The 21,903-nt window shown below is 38.8% G+C and overlaps 1 protein-coding gene across 1 annotated transcript in view; it reads left to right on the top strand.

Annotated features, from left to right (window-relative positions):
- Positions 1 to 11,064: 11,064 nt before the first annotated feature.
- Positions 11,065 to 21,903, top strand: part of chl1a (cell adhesion molecule L1-like a) — a 33,605-nt gene continuing 22,766 nt past the window's right edge. Inside the window, 13 exon segments of the mRNA XM_029436398.1 lie at positions 11,065 to 11,221; positions 13,618 to 13,793; positions 14,376 to 14,484; positions 14,590 to 14,777; positions 14,918 to 15,040; positions 16,521 to 16,691; positions 17,048 to 17,086; positions 17,265 to 17,376; positions 18,068 to 18,249; positions 18,375 to 18,509; positions 19,284 to 19,424; positions 20,720 to 20,831; positions 21,454 to 21,617. Coding sequence (XP_029292258.1) covers positions 13,712 to 13,793; positions 14,376 to 14,484; positions 14,590 to 14,777; positions 14,918 to 15,040; positions 16,521 to 16,691; positions 17,048 to 17,086; positions 17,265 to 17,376; positions 18,068 to 18,249; positions 18,375 to 18,509; positions 19,284 to 19,424; positions 20,720 to 20,831; positions 21,454 to 21,617 — 1,558 coding nt within the window. The 5' untranslated portion in view covers positions 11,065 to 11,221; positions 13,618 to 13,711.

The following is a 21,903-nucleotide window of genomic DNA, read 5'->3' on the forward strand; positions in this document are numbered from 1 at the left end:
TGCTCAATTATGCCGTGTGCAAAGCTCTCTAATTGCAGTAAGAACAACAACTTAGTGTAAATGACCATATTCTGAATGTGACTACAATTTCACCGTCAAATCATTCTTATATTACTTCAGTCAATTCAACAAAATTGTCTGTGGGAAACAAAATGCAAAGAGTGCTTTAAAGTAGACGGCAGAAGCTTCAAAATATCTCTTATTCCCAAAGCACAGAATGAATTTGAAAGAAATGTGATTGTGTTTGCTTTTCTAGAGAAGCATAATAATCACATATTTTACATATCAATGGCCTCGGAGAAAGCATTCATGTGGATTAACTGTTTAAGGACTGTTTAAGAAGATAATCTGAGAATACTGCATACATGAATACATTTAGCAGCCTGAGTGCTTTAGAATGTACGATAACAGCTGTCAGAAACTAAGTGTCATAATTGATCTTTGCATGTTAAAATTAGGTTGAAACTGAAACTGGCTTCACTTAGTCTTTTTGTATTAGCTCCATTCTTCAGTACCACAGTGATATACATCATCAACCAGCCCCCTAATACAAAACTAATGAGTAAAAAAAATCCAAAGGAGAATTCATACATTTGATAAAGAATGGCAGGTGGTTCTGCCGTGTTGTTCCCATGCTCTTTTCTGCTGTGAGTATTAGTTTGTGTAGTAGCCTAACTCCCTGATTCTGCGCCATAAAAGGACTCGCAGGAATCCCTTCCCCGCTCGAAAGTTTGATGATGCTTGGTTGGCTTTGATCATAAGATGACCATGAAAGAGAAAATAAACGACTGAGCATTGATGTGTGTATTTGGTGAGGGGAATTTATTGCTCTCCTCCGAGGACGACCAGTCCACATTTGGAATGCTCGTGAAATATTTACAGGAGTCACTGACACAGGAACTCGCTGCCGTCAACACTGTGGTTTAAAATGGAGAGGTCACTGTCAGAAACTGATTGTGTCTTCAGCCTGTCTATCCTGTCTGCCTTTTCACATTTCTTGACAGATTTGGTAGCATGGAACTATCACCCGTCCAGGGATTACGCTTGTATCCTGTGGAAACGTCTTTAAGATTCCCTGTAAATCTTTCCAGCATAGATACCAGCAGTCTTGTTACCATGGTGTCTGGCTTTCTGCCTCACAGCTCCGGCAGTTCCTAACAACCCGAGAGCAAAGGTCATGACCCCTCCAGCCGACAACTGTTTGGGGTAATCAACGCTTCACACAGGGGGCACAAATAACTTTGCACCCCAGTCTGAATTGGAGCAATTGAAGTTTCTCCAGCGAGCACAGGAAGAGTGGATGATCTGGCTTCGAGGGCTTCGTATGCTGTCCTCAGCCTCCCTCTACCCCCCTGTGCTGCACTTTCAGGAGCTTTTGTACAAGTTCAATTGACAATAGGCTACATTCCTCCTAGCAAGTGAGGAACATGGTTTGCTGGCACTTGAAATGCTCTTCACGGCATTCATATGGACTCTTGCTTTTGAACAGTGCCCTCACTGTTAAGACCCTTCATTCGGGACAAACGCTCACTTTGAGATAGAAATACAGAAAAAAGAAGTGACAAATACAGCACATCGTCTTGTTGACAGTGAAAGGGCGTCCCAGTTGCTAGACTATGAAGTAAACATCCTCTCCACGTGTGGTCACCTTCCTCAGATTTCTGAGTGGATCATTGCAAACGTTGGTTTGTTTTGGTCCAGGAACCTGTAGAGAGGGTGCGCCTTTAGATTGGCTTGTTCAAAATCAAGAAATGTTTCACAATCAACACTAAATCTCTCTGTAGAGCAGGCACATGGGTGTGTGTGTGTGGAAAACATAATGATAAGAGGTCTTCTGTTTGACAGGAATAAAGAATTTAGCTGTGACTCATGGTTTTCATGTTCATACCCGTTACCCTGCTCTAAGGCTGGGATGATCTACATGAGCAACCGTTGAACCGTTTAGTTTTCTTACATGTAGGATTTCCACTGTATTCTTTGATTTTTCATTAACATACTGTATATAAAGTGAGCAGTTGTGGAACAAAGTTTTTATCCTATACCTAAGTGAAAGTATCATAATGACAAAAATACTGAATTACAAGTATATGCCCTACATGTATTCCAAATGGTTTCTGAGTAAAACTTAGCACAATCTACTTGGTAAAAAGTACTTAAGTGTGTTATATTATTACAGTTTCTGAGTAGGATAACATAGTTCACTGCGGCAACTAAAGATTATTTTCATTGCCGATTAATCTGCTGATTATTTATTATGTTTTGTCAATAAAATGTAAGAAAAGAGTGAAGAATGCTGCTGTAAGGGTGACATCTTCAAATGTCTTGTTTTTAAGATATATATATTATATATATTTACTATCGTATATGAAAATGATAAAATGTTCTCATTAAAGAAGCAATTTTTTCTGGCACTTTTGGTGAAAACACTAACCATTAACAAACTAAAGAGTCATGTATTTAATTAACACTTGGTGAAAATATCATCTTAGAAGCTTCTTTTATAACCACTAGTAGCAGCAACCTTTTTAATGCTCAGTTTAACCCTATGGTGAGCATGTTGCACAAGTGTTGTACAAGCTTGTTTGAATTCAAACAGTGTGTCATGTTAATATACGGTGTGTTGTTTTATCTTTATCATAGTTTCCCTAGGCCTCTGAAATCCTTAGCTCTACCTTTGTAGCACACCATGGGAGGATTAACTTTGACCCTTGCACTCAGCCCAATGGTTTTGCTCATCTACTGCTGGTTTTCCTAACAACGGGCCCTGAACTGAATGTCTGTCTATTCCTGCTGCTGGAATTTGATTCATATGCTAATGAGCCAAATTCCCATGGATTTCTCTCTCCTGTGCTGTAGATATCACCCCCAAAACCCTCTGCCTCCCCCTCTCCCTTTCTGTCTTTATGTTATTGTCTTTCATGCATTCACAGGGTCATAACCTTGCTCACTGTAATCGTACACAATACTCTTGTATGCAGTTCTACCTTTACAGCAGTTGCTGATATGATTTTTCACTTTAATATCCTATATTTAAAAGTGTAATAAAAACAGGATTGTTATGCCTATTTCCTCTTTTATTCAAATACAATTACAAGTAATTTTGCTTCCTCAACAAATACACATACACATATCAATACTGTGCTATCAGCACTTCCCTAATCTACATTTTCATCAGGCCATGTAGTTCAGGCAAATCAGCATGCATCTCCCAGCTTGTCTGAAATGCTCTTTCCAATGAATAGATGAAGGTGAAGCAGCTTGAAATGTCCCTTTTGTTTTTAGGGGACTTGAATTTCTGACTTTCTTACGGAAGTTATCTGCACATCTAAGTATTATTGTTACCTTCAAAATGAAGGACTGGTAACTCTATTTAGACACTGGCCCCAGAAAACACTTACAGATATACTTTCTGATTGGCTTGTAGGGTTCTGTTTAGATTGTATATGAGAACATTGTGAAAATAATTCTGGTGAAACATAATTCAATTAGCAACCATAGCAACCACACTTCTGTTTCCTTCTAAATTGCATGTTAATGCTCACGGGTGAAATTAACTTAACGATGATATATGACTAAAAAACTACAAGCTAACTTGGAAGAAAATACCCCTGTAGGTCATGGTGTTCTTGGACTGTTTTTGTATTTTAGGACATATTATTGCCTACATATACCCAGTGGCTACTTTATTAGTAGGTGGAACCACAACAGAAAATAAAAAAATACTGTATATATATTATTTACAATCTGTTTAAGGTTCATATAACAGAACATCCATCATAAAATAAAGCGCCAATGGTCAATGTTTCTGAAATGGGTGCACAACCCTGACACACTCTCTGTATTTTGCTCTGTTTTTTCTTTTTTCTAATAGAAAATCGACATTTAAAGTATTTCTCTATATTTATAGTAGTATTGGTATGAAAAGATCGTGTGCAGCAGGTGTCTTTCGAATGTACTCCTAGCAGTACTTATGTGTGAGAAAAGGAAGTATTTGAAAATTGTTAGTCAGAAGAGTTGCCAGGGTGGGTGTTGCAATCTCTGACTTACAGTAAACAGGCTTCGGTTGATACTTGGCTCTGAATGTGAGAACAGCCTCCATGAGTTTAATCACAACCTGTCAACAAGTTTAGTGTCTGTGTCGAAACATTTATTAAACTGATTGATGCTGTCACTTGTTACGTAGCCCACCTGTTTGCATGCTGAAAGATGTCAAGCAGTGTATCATCTGCATACAGATTGATCCAGACCACCATGTCCTTCAGAACATTGTTTTCTATGCTCTGGCACTTTCCTCTGGACACCAGCTCCCAAACTTCCGACCCAACACAGTGGAAGCCCTAAAACACTCTTTAATGGACCCTTTCAATTGGGAGCGCAGACCAGAACAAACACTTTTATTCATGGTGTTCCAAAAATGCTAATGAAGCAAGGCCCTGACATTTTCACAGGGGTACACCCTGTCATGGGCCTGTGTTTGGCAGCATTGATGCTATCACTCACACAGGGTGATGCAAGGTACAACTCCTATGTTTCCTGTCCTAAGAGTAATTTAGACCTACCAAGCTGATGAGTCTTCTCAAGCATCATTGGCTCTGTGCCATAGCATTGATGTAGCAGATTAAGGGCAAATCAGGTTAAAATAGACTGAAATAGCAAATTAGTATCAGTCTTCAGAAACAGCACATGAAATGCCCCAGCTGCCTTTAGTGCTGTGGTCGTAGCACATTTGATCCACCATCAGTGGTATATCTTTTATATTAGAATGACCCTAATTGTGTTTTTAATCGACTTTTCTCACTGATTGAGATAACCTATTTTCTTCATTACATTGGTTGATCGGCTTGAGTATGTGTTGTGAGTCCTTCTCTGAGCTTGCTTCAAATGTAATGATGTTTAAGGAATATGGTGCATTTGTGTGAGGTGACTCATGAGCCTAGTTTTTTGACATGTTGTAGAAGATACATCCTTGATTGCCAGCGCATCATGAGTAGGTGGATGAATAATTTACTTCTAAAGAGTTTCTCACAAGTGTGATGAGTTTGTAAATGCAGTAGATGCCATGCCAGATAAATTGCCTTTGCTGATTTATCTCCTAAAAGCACACCGTTAATGTAGAGCATTTCACAAATTAACTGCCAGCACTTTTTTGTAGAACGCTATAATGTATCATGTATAACCCTATATGCTGGGTATCATATATTTTTTAATTGCACAGATTAATACTGATACCTCTTAATGTCACACACACTTATGGGATTGGAGGCTTGGCTCATTCTCTCTTCATCCAGACAAACAGATATTAAGGTAGAAGTATTACTCCTTATCCTTTTATGTCTCGTTTTGAGAAGAAACTAAGCTGCAGGTACAAAACATTTGAAGAACAACCCACATGTGTTTTTTTCAAAGTGACAGGAAAATTACTCTTTTCTCTTTTCCCTTTCTTTTAGTCTACCTAAAGCTTGAGTAATGACATTCACAAACCATGTTTTTGGTGTTTTTTAAAAGGAAGGGTGGGAGAGGACACATGGGAGAGTGAGAGTGTTCTCAATGGTGTGTTGATACAAGACCAGGCAGGTCTCGCTCTGAGGTGAGTCTTAATTACTTTCTGTGTCTGAGCCCTTTGAAGATGAAAGTTAATCCCCAGGACCGAACAACAGCTGTCATTTCTAAACATCATAAAATGTACCACAACTTGTCACTACATGGAAGTCTTGGAAGCATCATGGGTGGGTGTCATTGTCAGTTCTTACTTTTTTCCCCCACCAACGAGAAGAATAGTAAGAAGAGAGGAGTTGTGTGTGTCAACAGGTGTATTCACCATCCTTTTTTCTCAATTTGAAATAGAAAATGTAATGACATTACGCATGGACATAATAATTATGTATATGTATTGTTGATTTTCTATTAATTGTTATAGCTAAAACAATAGCTGGAGAGCAGTTAGCATGTTTCATATTAGTTCTCTAGGAGGAATACATTGTGTTTTAAAACTGAATCATCGTTCCTAGTGTCTCGTGTCATTGGAGCTAATCCTGCACACAAATAGACGCACACATGGTGCCAGCACTGTATTTATAGGTCCTCTGCACTGAACGACTAAACCCGATGAAATCATTGTTAAAGTAAATTAAAGACATAGTCCTTCATGCATATATAAACAAAAACTAGTCTCCCTACCACCAAAATTCAAAAGACAGGAGTGGACCCCATCATGACATCCAAAACTCATGTAGGTGGTACTTTAATGGCCTAATACTATAAAATGATCAATTGAGGTCATTATAAAGTTATTTCATTATAACTTTCACTAATACCAGAATTATTCATAAACACAATACTGCAATCCCATAAAATGTTTTAGTCAAACTTAGTTTTAGTCAAAATACTGAAGAATTGGACAAAACAGTTTTGAAGCAAAATCTCTTCTATTGTTTTTGACCTTTTTTTAAAGACTTCACCAACCAAACTAAATACCACTTTAGTTCTTCAAGATTATCCCATCAACTAATTACCAGCTTAGTTCAGGCCACAGAGCACAGCATTGCTCCCTTATCAGCCTCTCTGCAACAGTGATGAACAATGTGTCAGGGTGAAGGAAGGTGTGAAGAGGTCTTCTTGTGGCCTGCAGAGTTTGAAGGGAGGAAGTTGAGTGTGACTGTTTGTCTCCACGCTGTCTCATCCTGGGCTGCTAGCTGTGGCAAACTGATTACCTCCTGAATGCCACTCTTTGTCACTCTTCACTTCTGTGATGGATGTGTTTCTAGAGTGATTCATGTTGTTTCTTGTCTCACCCAACACTCATTATATTTAATGAAAATATTTTTTTTGCAATTCATTATTATACCCCCATGTTTTCTGTGTGCAGGGAAATCTAGAGGAGGAGAGAGTCTTTGTTTGTTCAGGAAACCTTCTGCTCTATGTTTTGGTAACAGGTATTTAAGGTTGTAATAGCGTGTCAACCGTTTGCGTGCCAGGTTGGTCTACTGTTTATGGTGGCAATGTCATTCCACAAAGTGCTGTGTGCCAAGTGCAGCAGCCACTTAAAGCTTAGTGACACTTAAATGTGGCACCTCGACAAACTTTCACATGTGATCTGCAAGAGTGACATTCACTGTACACGAAAGGATGAAGGAATGAAACCACCATTCTGACACTGGTGGGGAGAGCTAAAGGATCATGGATTAATGACCTCAAAACCTATGTGGTGTTTACATTTTCAAACCAAATCTGTCGTAGGGATTAATCAAGGACGAAGAATATAAAAAAAGGGTGTGTTTTAGGTTTAAATAACATCACATGCCAGTGAAGTATGAAACAGATAAAGCAGAGTAACATACTTAGCATTGTTTTTGTTGTTGAGTGTTTCATGGTTTTGAATTATGAGTCACAACAAACCTAAACCTGTTTTGCTTGTGTTCAATGTAAATTTGCAGAGCTCCTGCTTTTAACACATTACTGGAAGCACAGGTTTGATGTGGATGTGTTTGATGTGTTTCAGAAAGCTGTTAGTGTGAATTCCTGTCTCACATGATTACTAGCTAGTTGAAGTGCTCGAGGGACAGAAACGGATACTGTATGTTACCGCACCATTAAGTAGTGATGAAGACATGCTGACCTTAGAGGTAAGGGAAGTTGTAATGTTATGACAAGCTTAAAACCTGCACGTGTGTAGAGGGAAACACGGCTATAGGCTGTTAAGCCTGCACGGTGTGCCACTGATGCTTATTGCGTACATTGGAAAGGGCGTTTTCTGAATGAGGAGGTTATTGTATCTCACAAATAACTATTTCATTGATAAATTATAGAGATATAGATAAAGCAGTAGAGGGATGTGCCTGTTGTTGGCATTAGTTATCTGGGTCCATAAATATGATAAAGTGCAGTAAGTGAGACTTCTGTCATCTACAGATAAACAGGGCAATCATAGAGTATTGTTAAAGAAGCCCAGATAATACACGTAGAATAAGAGATGGTATTTGCCTCACAAAAAGTAATCAGTCAACATCTACAGAGATATAACGATTTGTGTCACCCATATAGCAAAGATGGTAACCATATCAGTTATCATAACCAGTAATACACACAGAAAAGAGGCACACATTCACAAACACGCTCCTGAGAGCCACTATTCTTTTGCATGTGGTTTTTTCAGGGTTTGCTCTTCTGTAGATCAATGTAATAGTTTTCATTGCATAACTCAGCAGCATGAACACAAGCATGAGATGTTTCCTGAGGCAGCGAGAAAATGAGCTCGATTACACATTCTTTACCATCACACTTAACATCTTGGATTTTAAGAATGCAACCTTAAGTAGCCCAACTCATTCGGTTTGAATTGTGTACTTTGCTAAAACAAAAATGCACTAGTATTAGTGCGTGAATAGAGTTTGTCTGAAGGCTGGCTTTCTCTACATCAGTCCCAGCTGATTCTTTATGGGCGTCTGAAAACATCCTCTGTCCTTGCTGCCGTTGTCTGTGTTGACAGCAAGTCATCATGTGTATCTTTGTCTGCAGTCGTATGTCTGCTTAGTGTCTATACATAGTGTAGCACTCTCTAAAATCTTTTGTATTGTGACTTCAATGATTGAGAATGAATAGAATCATGGATGAGTCACAACCTGTAGCTGCTGATTTCTTGTACATACTTAGGTGTGTGCTGGTGCCCTTCCGTCCTTTCTTTGATTATACTCATTACACACACGCACATATGTTTATAGATATTTTAGACCAGTCATTCAGTTATTCAGTACGCCAAGCTTTTTGTAAGATTGATTGGAAATTATTTTGTAATTGGTATTTTGTGAAGCAAAAGACTTGTCATTAGCAGGAAGCACCAGAGGTAAGGAATGGAGGAAATGCATCATGACAAAGGTGCGGGGCAGGGATACTTTTTCAGCTCGTCACCACAGGGGGTTGAGATGTCGGTGGAGACGTGAAGCTGCAATCCACAAATGATGTTGTTTCTCGTTTGTTTTAACATTCACGTCAATTTAACAGACAATGAAACTGGTAAAATGGTATTTATTCTCTTGTTCCCTTTGTGTGAGTATCTAGTTATGTATCATGTAGTGTACATTCTTTAAACGTTATTCTATATTTGTACAATAATTGTTTGTTATGGTTTTCATTACAAAAAGATGAAAGACTAAACATAAACCATATTGCAGGATAACATTACACACACTTCAAAATTAAGTTTTCTTAATGGACACACAATCAGTCTGACATGTCAGAAATATATAGCAATGATTATTTTCTCAATTTTATTCTTTGGTTTACAAAGTGACTTAGCAAAAGATGTCCATCGCAGTACAATGTGACGTGGACAATTGTCTCGCTTTGTCCGAGCAACAGTCCAAAACTCCAAAATATTCTGTTTTCAATTAAATATACTGGAGAAAAACGTAAAATGCTCAAACTGGAACCACCAAATGCCAAACATAGCTGCAGATTAATTTCCTGTTTATCGAGTAATTGATTATTTGACTACAGCTTGTTACAGCTCTTGTAACATACGAGTGAACATACTGGATGTTATCGTATCAAATATTCATTACGTAACATCACTTAAGCATCGATCTGTTATGTTGTACTTTCTGTCTCTGGCACTGACTTGTTCACACACAACATACAGCCAGGGGACTCTGTATGTATTTACTTAGAACAGACGTGTATGTTTGACCATGCTACAGCTATTGTCTTTCGATTTACATTTATGTTTTGTGCCCATGCTCCCATGTCTGCACAGCATGTCGAGCTTTGAGTGAACATGCAAGTCGCCTCTAAGGTCTGTTTCTCTATGTTTACAGAAGCCACGCTCTCTTAAACATGGAAAAGGTCCTTTTGAAGTGATGACAACTGTCTTTTAAATCAACTGCATAATTATGTCCTTCCATTCAAGGACTTTAGTGAATTGCAGGCAAGTCTGAATCAGTCCCTGGTTTTCATTTTTTTTTAAACAGGACATTCACAAAAGCAAGATTTAATTTTGGCAGACACATTTTCTTTAGTAGGCTGTGTAAATGTAGTTTCGATTGTTTCCCCTCCAGAACTGCTCACCAACGCTTTCTTTAAAATGTTTAGTATGGCATCTCAGGGTGAGCAGGGAGCTTGCACTACTTAATAACAGGCTTTAATATGCTGGGCTGTGAATGTCAACACGTTTCCTGCTGGTTGGATTACCCTGCAGGGCAGTGTGAGCATTGCTTACCCTATTGGTGCGGTCACTATTTCACCATTAGGTGTGGAAAATGATGTTGTAGATACAATCTCCATTATTCCTAAATACAATGCACATCTAGAAACACTTTAAACTCAGATCGATGTCTGTTGAGCCACCTGTATCGCAGATCCCTGCTTTACTCTTTTGAATATAAATGGGGCCTATTGAGAGAATTACATATAGATAACATTTGGAGACCTCTCTGTATTAAAACGATATTTAAGTGGTTTGAATAGCTTCAGGAGATGTACGGATTAAACTGCATCAGTTCTTTACGTATTTTCAGATAAGAAACAGATAGAAATCATTATAAGAAAGAAAATAGAAAAGAAATGCCAAATGCTATCATTTCTCAATCATGTCTATTTCAGGCATGTACTCCCATGTCTTCATCTATCAGTCCCCCGGAGCACTGCATGGAAATGAACGTACACAAAAGCTCTGGTCCACTGAGAGAAGATGACTCCCTTCTCTTTTCAATGGAGCTGAGATGCAATGCTTTGAGACAGAGCTGGGTGTAAATGGGCGTGCATTGTTTGTGGAAGGCAGGATGGCGGGATCCAGGGAAAAAGGCAGAAAGAGAGTGAGAGAGGGAAATACATGCCTGTACTTCCTCTACGCCCATTCTTTAATGCTCACTGAGTAGCCCCGCAGTGCAGGCTTTGTCCCAGTCATTGTCACAGGCTTAGAGAGCCTCTTTGCCAAGTGAGAGGCTTTGGCGACATATGTCACTTCACTGAGTCTCCTGTCGCTCCTTTAGCCGCTTGAGTGGAGGGGCAGGCATGGAGGCGTGCCTGTGCACCAGGAGAGGAACAACGTGAGGTTGTTCCTCTCCTTACGTACAGAGGGAAGGACCTGTCAGAGATGTTGGTTGAGAAAAGAGTTGTTGGAATGATCCCTTGATGGTCCTGTCCCATACTTTTATTTATGGACTTGTAGCGCAGCTGCCTTGCCCCCCTGCTAGCGGTGGACTTAAGATGTAGAATGACTCACAAACCAGTAAGTATTAATATGACTTCATGACACGCATGCTGTCATTAGTCTCTTTCTGTATTTACTGTATATATACTTTAGTAGAACAACGTGTGTACAGATCATTTCTGCATTACTTTGCAGTTTTTACTTTGCAGCTACACATTCATAGTCTGTAGGGGGGCTTGTTTGTCTGAGGGAGGTTGAACTAAGTTTGAGTAAAAAAAAAAAAGGAAAAAGGAAGGGGGCATTGTATACAGTGTGTGTTGGCAAGGATTAGTCATGTAGTAGTCACACTCCTAGTGCCCTGGCCAACTATTGGTTTAGCAAACACAATCCCTGCGGATTTGTGGCTACGATCTGCCATGTGTTCAGGTAATAGATCCCTCGACTTCCAAAACAAATGCTTTGTTATCTGTTTACATAGGGACTCCACCCCATTTTACGCTCTAAGGATTTCACCTTTCAAACAAACTCAGTCAGCTTTGTGTGAATTATCATTAAAGTGGCAGGTTTTCAGATCTCCTCGTGCATATAACATGTAGCAATCTGCCTAACCCACAAGCTTTGCTTGGGTGTGCATCAGGCAGTGGATTTGCTGTGCATGAATGAAAGTTGCCTGTTTGGTTGTTGCCAGGATCAACACACATTTGGGGAAAGACCCCACTTCTCATGTCACTGCTGGACTGTGGGCCTCCTACCTAACAAGGACTCTGCACGCTCTGCTGGGCTGATGCGGTTTATCCGTCTGTGGTTTAAATCACTGTCATTTAAGTTTGTGTTTATGCCTGTACATTAGTACTGTAGGTGGTCTCTAATGCAAAGCTGTGTCTGTATGTGGGCATGTGTGTGTGTACCTCTGTGTGTGAATTATAGTACACAATAGCGGGAATGAGAGAGGCTTACAGCTTTATTACAACATGAAAATGTATGTTTATTCCACTGGAACAAACATCTAACCAGCTTTGTTAACCATTCAATCCAGTGGAAGATAATCACAAAAAGTCCTTATTGCAAATAATACTCTGCCACAATCTCTCAATTAGTTTAATTGATTCTAAATTCAAGCAGCTTAATCCTGCATCTAGTCTACAACAATTACCACATTAACCTTTCTCACTAAGAAGGGGCAGCACATGCAGCTTTGCGTCCTTAGAAAAACCCTGAGCACTCAGTCACTGTTAAGCAGCGTACTGTATGACTGCTGGGGCTCCCCGCCTTCATTCTGCTGATAGCAGGATTAGCTAGAGAGTGAACCTATTTGGCATTGCCAGTGCTGCCGTCACAGTCTCAGCACTGTGAGAACTAAGCCGTGAAATACTGACGGGCTTAGACCAATTTATAGTCTGCCATCTTGGATCTAGCAATCGTAGCAGACAGCAGCTTTGCGCCAGTCGGGTTTACTGTAAGCATGCCATGCCATGCCACCAGCCAGGCTTCACAGTGCAAAGGGTAATCTCCAGGCAAGTGTTGTGCTGTGTTGTGCTACGACATCACAACAATAAGGGACAACTAACACTAAATAGCTAGGGTCCTAAATGGGACATTTTGCATATATTAGGCCCATGTTCTTTAAATGGGCCATATTACCGAACCTTCAGTTTCTTTTTTTGTATACATGAAAATGTTGCTATATTTAATGTGCAAACTGCTGAAATTTGATTACTCTAATTAAAGTAAAAAATGAAGAATTTTAAGTATTTAATTACAAATGATTTAGTCAATTGCTCTCTACTACTCCACTGTGGCTATTAATCCTTTAAGTGTATTCAATAAATGCCCTTTAGGAAATTTACATTTTCTTGCAGCGCATCATGAAGAACATCCTTATTTCCCTGAGGCGCTGCAAACAGAACTGAAGGAATCTTTAATGTCTTTTAATTGGGATTATCATAGTAAAACACTGCAAAGTACTATATATGGATTTGACAGGTTTTTAAGATGTCAGATCTTGTATGTTGGTTTTCCTTACTGTCACTTGGCACCCTGCCACATTATAAAGTTCAATATCAAATGCAAACTTTGCTGATTTTTCAACCGGCTTTGTATTGTTGCAATGTGGGTGGTATGTGCAAATGAACAATGTTCGGCTTCTATGCGTGTTACCGGAGTTTTGCGTCATCCGACCGATCCTCGCCGCTCAGGGAGGGAAGCTCTGGGCAACAGTAACACGGAGGGAAGCTAAACATCGTTCATTTGCACATACCACCCACATTGCAACGATGCAAAGCCAGTTGAAAAACTGCAAAGTTTCTCTTTAAGTGTGATAGTTTGCAGCCTCTCCCTCTGTGATCCTTGTTCAGCGCTGCATCTCTGTGATTGGAACAGATGCTTGACGGGCATTGTTGTTTTTCCAACTTGAATCAGTTTAATTTATGAATACATTTATAATAATACAGATTCTGTTATTCTGACTCTTCCAGGTCCTCTGTGCCTTACAAATCCCAGGTGACACCATTTGATCTGCATCAACACATTCTCCTGATCTCTGCGGTCTCCATTAACCAGTGGAGGGTGATGAGGCTGGTGGGGAGCCTGCAGCTTGTTCTGCTGTTGGCCTTCACCTCCACAGCCACAGGCCTCAACATCCCTCTGGAAGGTATGAGTGTCATGATATCGATTTAAGGCCATGCTTACTTAAGCAGTACTTGTGAAATGAAGTCGATTTACAAGGTTTGATTGACATGAGAAGCTAAATCTTTATTATCTTATTTGTAAATTGAACCAGGTTGCTCAATGTGTAATCTTTAATTTCATCTCTTTCACTGTTTTGACATTTGTCAAAAGTGTGTGTCCTTATTTTTAGCTGTCTGAGTGTAAATGTTAGCAGCTTTTTAAAATTCTGACTAACAAATAACAACTTAGAGTAAACTGTTTAAGTCACGTGTGTTGCAGTAGAGGTTCCCTTGTTTAGTTCAATGCATGCTTTGCAATCAAGTCCTGGTGTGCTGTTGTAGTTCACTGTCTCTCTAAAGCACCTTATTTGTCCAGATTATAGTGATGTTGGTGCACAACTTTGCCTTGTTATTGACTTCTTAGCTTTATTTTGGGCAGTAGGAAAGAATATGAAACAGCAGAGAAGAAATATAAGAATGCTTTTTTTGCAGCGTGATCTTAATCACCAACATTAACATTTAACACTTTTGTGATCATTTTGTGTGTATGTGTCTTCTTTTTCCAGTGGAGCAGCCTCCAACCATAATCACTTACACATCTGGTCCCATTATTGCCCTTCATTTTGACAAAACCATTACTCTCAAGTGTGGAGCCAGGGGAAACCCACCACCAGAGTAAGTGACATCAACATGTTCTCGGTCATAAGAATAAAGATCACTGTTTTTTTTCTGTATCATTAAGTGATTGATGGAAACCTTCTGTATATTGTGCTCCAACAGATACAGATGGACAAAAGATGGCAAACACTTTAACCCTCCACATGTCACGACAAACAAAACACCTCACACAGATGGCACTTTTGTGCTTCAAAAAATGCAACTGGTCGAGTTTCGGGGTAAATACCGATGCTACGCTTCTAACAAGTTGGGAACTGCCATGACGGAGGAGATTGAACTCAGAGTTTCCAGTGAGTATTCGTTACATAACAAGCTCCTCTGTTACGTGAAATGTCTGACTAATGCTTTTCACAGTGACCATATAAGTGAATTTCCAATTTTCAAGCCTTTATGATAAGGTTTTCCTTTAATGTCTGTTTTTTTCGATTAGGTGCCCCCAAGTTCCCGAAGGAGATAAATTTCCCCCTTGTTGTTAAAGAGGGAGATCCAATCGTTCTGGTGTGTAACCCTCCTGAAGGCGTCGCGCCACGTCAGATCTACTGGATGTCTATTGGTGAGCCACCTTTCATTTGAAAGTCACTAGTAATATGTAATACATTACATTAAGTTACTTTAAGTTAAGTTACTAAGTTACTTTGCAATATTTCTTCCTGATTAGCTATTAGTTTTGCGTTACTCTCACCAAAATGGCTGCAGAAGTACGACTTGTTATAGCGGGTAATCAAAGCACAGAAGCTCAAGTTTAATAAAGGTCATTACAAATCCAGTGGCTGGCGGTATGGTATAGCCTAAGGGCGTGTGTCCACTATGGGAATGTGGTTGTGTGTTGGACAGTAACTAAGTCTCATTTATTTGTATTATTATAGGTTAACGTAAACTTTTTTGATCCCTTAGGGAAATTCACAAGCTACCCAGAAGTACATATAGTATAGTATTTTTACTTTTGTGCTTTAAGTATATTTTGATGCTAATGCTTTTGTACTTTCATGTAAAGTGACATTTTGAATGCAGGACTTGTAACAATGTATTTCCATACTGCGGTAATGCCACTTTTACTTAAGTAAAAGGTCAGAGTACTCGGTCCACCTCTGGTGGTTGTCCTCTCTCTCCACTGGCTGTCAGTGAAGTTAAGAGTGACATTAAGAAAGAAAGGAAAGGTAAACACTTCAGGTCCACAAAGTTTCTTCCCACCACTGTCAAAGAAAGTGATTTACTGTGTAAAAAAAGTCACCTTAGTTTTGTCTGAAGTGTTTTGTCAATAGTTTCTGTCCAACCCCTTGAGAGCTCTTCCAACAAACCTGACTGATGTCAGAAAGAAAAATATAGTTTTTCAGGTGCTTTGGTGGATTTGGCCTAGAGGCATGAAGCAGAGTGAATGAAAACACTTGTGTACAGTTCTTGTTTTAAATTTCTTTTTAGTCTTAGTTTTGCATATTTATATTTCCAGGGATTGTCACAACAATCCTTACATGATAAAAGATACTTCATACTATCCACGCCATCCCACAGTCCATATGCATTAGTTTGAAAAATATTGTTTACTTCGTATTAATGGCATGTAATATAAATCAGAACCAAATCTTGTTTTTATGAGTTTGCCTTGAACATTGACTAAACAACCAATGACTTAAGGCTATTTCTTACGTAAGTGTAGCTGTGTTAAGTACTGCGACTGGGAAGACCAAGGAGCATCACTGACCCGTGACTTAAGTAATGTCTCTATGTAAACCAAATATGCTGTCACTGTGCACTTACTCTATGAGTTCACCGACTCCAAACAAGGAAACTCTTCAGGGCATTGCCATTAACATCTAGTGTATATGAGGCTACACCACTGCAATTACTAAACATTTATTATGAGGTTATTGTTAAAATCATTTTTACCTCTTACTCTTGTCCCTCTGGTGCGACCTGATGGATATATTTGAGAAGTTCTGTCCAATTTGAGCTTTCTGACCAGCCGAAATTAATCTCAAAAACAGAAATTGTCTACATTGATTGCACATCATTAATACAAATTTGCTCTTTTCCAGGTCTCCAGCACATTGATCAGGATGAGAGGGTTTCCATGGGCATTGACGGCAACCTGTACTTCTCTAATGCCTTACAGAAAGACAGTCGTCCGGACTACTGTTGCTTTGCTGCCTTCACCAGAATACGCACCATCGTGCAGAAAACCCCCATGGCTGTCGTTGTCAAGAGCTGTAGGTTTACAAATTGGCTTTAACCAAAAATACACCCAGCGGTGCTACTGCATCTCACTTCATAGTAATATTATTAATCTTATTTGTGTAGCACTTTTCTAGCTGGGAACACAAAGTGCTTTCCAAAGACTTTAAACACTTTTTAATCAACACATCAAGGACAGATGTTAATCGTCACATCAAGAAAAAGATCCCTGTTGAATTTAGTACGTTCCTCTACCGCAGGGTTCGTCTTGTCACGTCTATGCTCAACGAAACTCTGTTATGACGACTGAATTAAGCAAAACATGTTGGTTAAAACAAACCAAAACAGCCACTATCATTCTCACAGTGTTTCTTTTTTTTTTTTGTTCCAGTGAAACCTGTCAATGAATCTGCTGACAGCGGGAACGCCAGTGAGTAATATCCACACATCAAAGCCCTCACAGTGAAACACATTACATGTCATGTGAACAGGCAGCATAGTTGGCGCTGCAGATAACAAATTGACCTATAAACGTGTGTGTACATTATTTGACCGTTTATTAAAATGATACAAATGACTGAGGAAGACTATCTCTATGCTCAACACAGCTGAAACCCCCACGGTGAGAATTCCCCGCCTGCTGCTGCCCTCTGGTGTTCAGACTGAGAAGGTGCTGTTGAAGGGAGAGCACCTGGAGCTGGAGTGTATCCCACAGGGATAGTATGTACACATGCTGTATCATCACTTTATCACTATGCATAATGTGTTGACACTTTATAATAACCATCAATAATAAATGACACATTGATAGGTTAATAAAACTTCAGTTAATAGTTATTTTACTGTAATAATAATTAATGTTGTATTATTATTATCAGTAATGCATGTATGCAATATATCATTTGTTTTATAAATTATATATTTTATCATAGCTGAAGAGACGATAACAATTACATCCTGATTACATTAGTTAACTATTTATTAACAGTTTATTGTCGCACACATTAAAACAATGTATATACTATATTAAGTATTTTTTTCATAACCAAATTATTTGAAAACCTTAAATTGTTTGTAAAACATATATAAACATTAAATAGATAGATGGACCAGAAAGCATTTATTAACCATTCTATCTAAGTAATGTGTATAGATGTTTTACTAATCATTAACACATACTTACTAGAGTATAGAACATTTTATCATTTGTACAACAATACACTGTTAAAATAACATAAATTATAGCAATAATAATAATAGTAGACATTATTAGCATGTTATTGTTTGTTAACAGTAAAAAAAACTGTCGCCTAAAGTTTTATTATCTATCAACTAAACCATTTATTAATGATGGCTATTATGAAGCGTTACCTGTTACCTGAGGCTCATCACATGCTGCTTCATGTCGTAGTCCCACACCGAAGGTAACATGGATGAAAATGGGAGACAAGCTGCCTCCACGGACAAAAATGAACACCCATGGGAAGCTGTTGTCCATATCTGCTGTAGATGAGAGGGATGGTGGGAAGTACATGTGTAAAGCCCAGAACTCTGCTGGAGAGGCTGTCCACTACTTTGATGTAATAGTAGAAGGTAGGAGCTCTCTATGCATGTATTTGTGGGTGAATTTGTTTTTGCTTCAAGAGAAAGCTGACACAGAGATGGCAGTTTTTTTTTTTATAACTCCGACCAACACGTGTCTTCTTAACATCTTCCAGAGCCGCCAAAGTGGCTGATTGAGCCTCCTCAGAGCCAGCTGACCGTGATTGGGTCTGATGTTCACATCAAGTGCTCGGTCAGTGGAAAACCACCGCCAGACATCACATGGAGGAGGAATGGAGAATTGTTCAAAGGTGAGTGAGAATTCTTCTAGCTGTCTTTTATGCATCTTTTGCCACTGGGCAGGAGGACAGTGCAGCGAGCAGCTACATCAAACTTCAACCAAGGTTCAAGTTGACAAGCAGCTGATCTGATAAGTGTCCTTCAAAGCCCACCAGACGGGCTTGATTCCTTCACAAGGAAATGATATGTACATTTTCACATTTTAGAATACAGACTACAATGAAGTGAAGTGCACACTGATACCATTAAAAGTAATTGTAATATTTTCTTTACTGATTATAATTGCATGTAAGAAATATGAAAACAATTCTTGTTGCAGGTAAGAATTATTTGATCCAATTTAGTATTACATTTCTCAGCAGGGAATGCAACACAATCTTGTTTTAAATTATTTTATGTATTTTAATGATGCATATGCAATATTTATTTATACCTACCTCAGTATGTCTGCGTGGTTTTTTTTATGTAAAATTGTTTGTGTAAGAAGGAATGTTGGCCAATCTAAATATTTTGTCATTAAATTATTGTCAGAAAATGTCCATCACATTTAAAACATTTAAAAAACTTGAGACCTGAGAATGTTTATTTTTGCTTGAAAATGTACTTACTGTCTTAAATTGATTGATTATCAAAGTTATTGCCAATTTTCTGTTGATTTCAGCTCTTATTTTTATCAGGTTTTCTTTCCGTCAGTGTTATCCTTAAAGAAAAGCCATGTTAGTTTTGCTTCAGTGTTGTCCTTGTGAAACGATTTTGATGTTTTTGTGTCTGTATGTTTGCGTCAGATGACCCAGAGAACAACAGGCGAGTGCTTGATGACACCGTGGTGCTCCATAATGCCAGATCAGAGGACAGCGCCGTCTACCAGTGTGAAGCCTCCAACAGATACGGCAATGTTCTCACCAACATTATCATCATGGTCATGAGTGAGTACTCCAGTAAAACTTTGAGGTGGTTCTCTTCTCTACAAACATTGTTTTATATAATCCCAAACAGTTTCATGGCCAATTATCATCCTGGAAACGTTTTCCTAAAGTTAGATTATAACCGAGACGGACGATGCTTGTGCTTTAGTAGAGTAATGGATCCTAGGAATTATATTGGCTACAGCAAACTTTCAAAAATAAATCACTCTTTAATCACACAATTCTGTGCTCACATGCTTACTGTAGCTTAATCTTGTTATTGGCTGACACTGAGAGGCTGGTCTGCTGCTACTGTCTCCTATTTATTGTAGTATTCTTCAGAAGTTATATTGTAAAATGTTATCCAAAGCACTCAACAGTTTTTCTCTCATTCACTCTGGAGGAGTAGATGTTAAGTTAAGAGGTTCAGATAGTAATAAGGCCGACATACCGTAGAGTGTCACCTCCCTGCTGGCCTCTGTTCCTCTATCTTCTCTAACTCAATGTAATCTCTCATTCAGCTTTTCTTTTCATCTGTATATCTGAAAAATGAAGGATTTACGTTCCGCATTTGAACATAAACAAGAATCTATAACTACAGTTCTTTATAATATACCACAATTATATGTTGTTGTTGTTGTAATTCCTGTGTAAAACCCTCTCTGTCCTGCTGTTATTGCAGCCAATTCATTTAATGTAATTGTTTTCTTAATTAATTAATTAATTTTTTTGGCCTATATAGTCAGAAAATTGTAAAAAAACAAAACATATTTAGATTGCTTGTTTAGTCCTCAACAGTGGAAAACTCAACCATATTGCATTTGCTGTCATAGAAGACTCAGAAAACCAGCTAATTTTACATTTTGGAAGATTGGCATTTTTGCTAAAATAATTAACTGACTAATCGTTTCAGCCCCAATTGACCGAGCCACAGCCACTCGACATACCTCAAGTCTTGAGAAAGGAAGATCCCGCACGCTGCTCTTGCTCAGCATCACAATCATAACATTCAGTCCGTCTTTCCAACACACCTGCATCTGAGAGAGTTGGATGTGCAAATATCTCTTTTGAAAAAAAGAAAACACTTGACATAACTTGAAATGTCAATGGGATTTTCAGTACTTCTCTCTATAATAAATCATATATCTGTTGAAGTATAACAAGAAGTGTGATGCTTGTACCTGCATCTGATGTATATATGTGTTTCAGTCATCTGCTCTTCTCTCTTATTTCTTTCTTGTGAAAGAAAGATTCTCATGGGCAATAACTTTGACACTTGAGCAGCTGTAATCTCTCCTCCCTCTCCTTGCTCTTAGATATGGCTCCTCTGATACTGACAACGAACTTCCAAGAGTACGCTGTAGTATTAGGTATGGACATCACCATTAACTGCAGTGTTTTCAGCTCTCCACCACCAACCATCTCCTGGTAAGTGATCACCAGGAAGGTATTTTGGTCAGTCAGTGAGAACATTGTGACACGTATAGTGTTAAGACGGTACTTTGCACATTCATTCAGTGTGATATGTTTTCTTCAAGGGACAGTTCATGCCACTGAATCAGTCGGTTCTCTGCAGTTTGTGCTGTAGTCTCGAGAATAAATGTGGTATCATCGCAGCGAGTCATGCTAGTAATCACAAACTGCTCCAGGTGTCTGCATGACATAGATGTTGACATTTATTTTTGTTTCATGAGATAATCCTCTTCCGTTCCTTGAAATTGGGTTAATTAAGTCTATGAGCTATCACTGCAGCTCTGCTATATTTCTACAAAAGAGAAATAGGATCTCAGAAAGTCTGTGACAAAACACTCTTAACTTTACAGAGACCCTTTTAGAAATTAGACTAAATTTAATTTAAATCAATTGAAATTCAAAGGAAAGAAGTACAGTGAAATAACATAGAATATACGGAAGATGATTTAGAAAGAAGTCTTACTCTGAAATGACAATTGTAAAAATGAAATAGGCATGACTAACAATGCTCAGATCTAACCAAAACCAAATACATGAAATTATTGCACCTTAATTGGCGAAAAACTTTCTCTCCTAGGGCCAAAGATGAGACGCCAGAAACCATGGAGGGGGAACGATTTTTTCCTCTGAGCGACTCTTTGCAAATCATCAGTGCAGAAAGAAACGACAGTGGGAGATATGTGTGCGTTGCCTCTAACAAGGAGGGCAAGTCAACTGTCACCGCTGTGCTGGATGTGAAAGGTATCTCAGCAACATGATTAGAGCTTTCTTTAAGCAGGAGTAAAACTACACTGCAAAATCACACTGCATATGATTATTCAAGATTCAAGGGGCCAGTTCACACAAGTGACAAGAAGGGGGAAACATCTTTGGCTTGTATGCAAACCACATAACAAAAACAGTCTAAGATCAGGAAAGTAAAATCCTTCTAAATGTTTTTCACGGCGCTGTGATTAATCAAGTAGTTAAAACCAGGTGGTCCGTTTCTGTAAGCTCCTTTGTAACACGCTTGTGCTGAACAGCCAAT

Source organism: Cottoperca gobio, chromosome 7 (genome assembly GCF_900634415.1).
Source record: "Cottoperca gobio chromosome 7, fCotGob3.1, whole genome shotgun sequence".
In the NCBI taxonomy this organism is placed as follows: domain Eukaryota; kingdom Metazoa; phylum Chordata; class Actinopteri; order Perciformes; family Bovichtidae; genus Cottoperca; species Cottoperca gobio.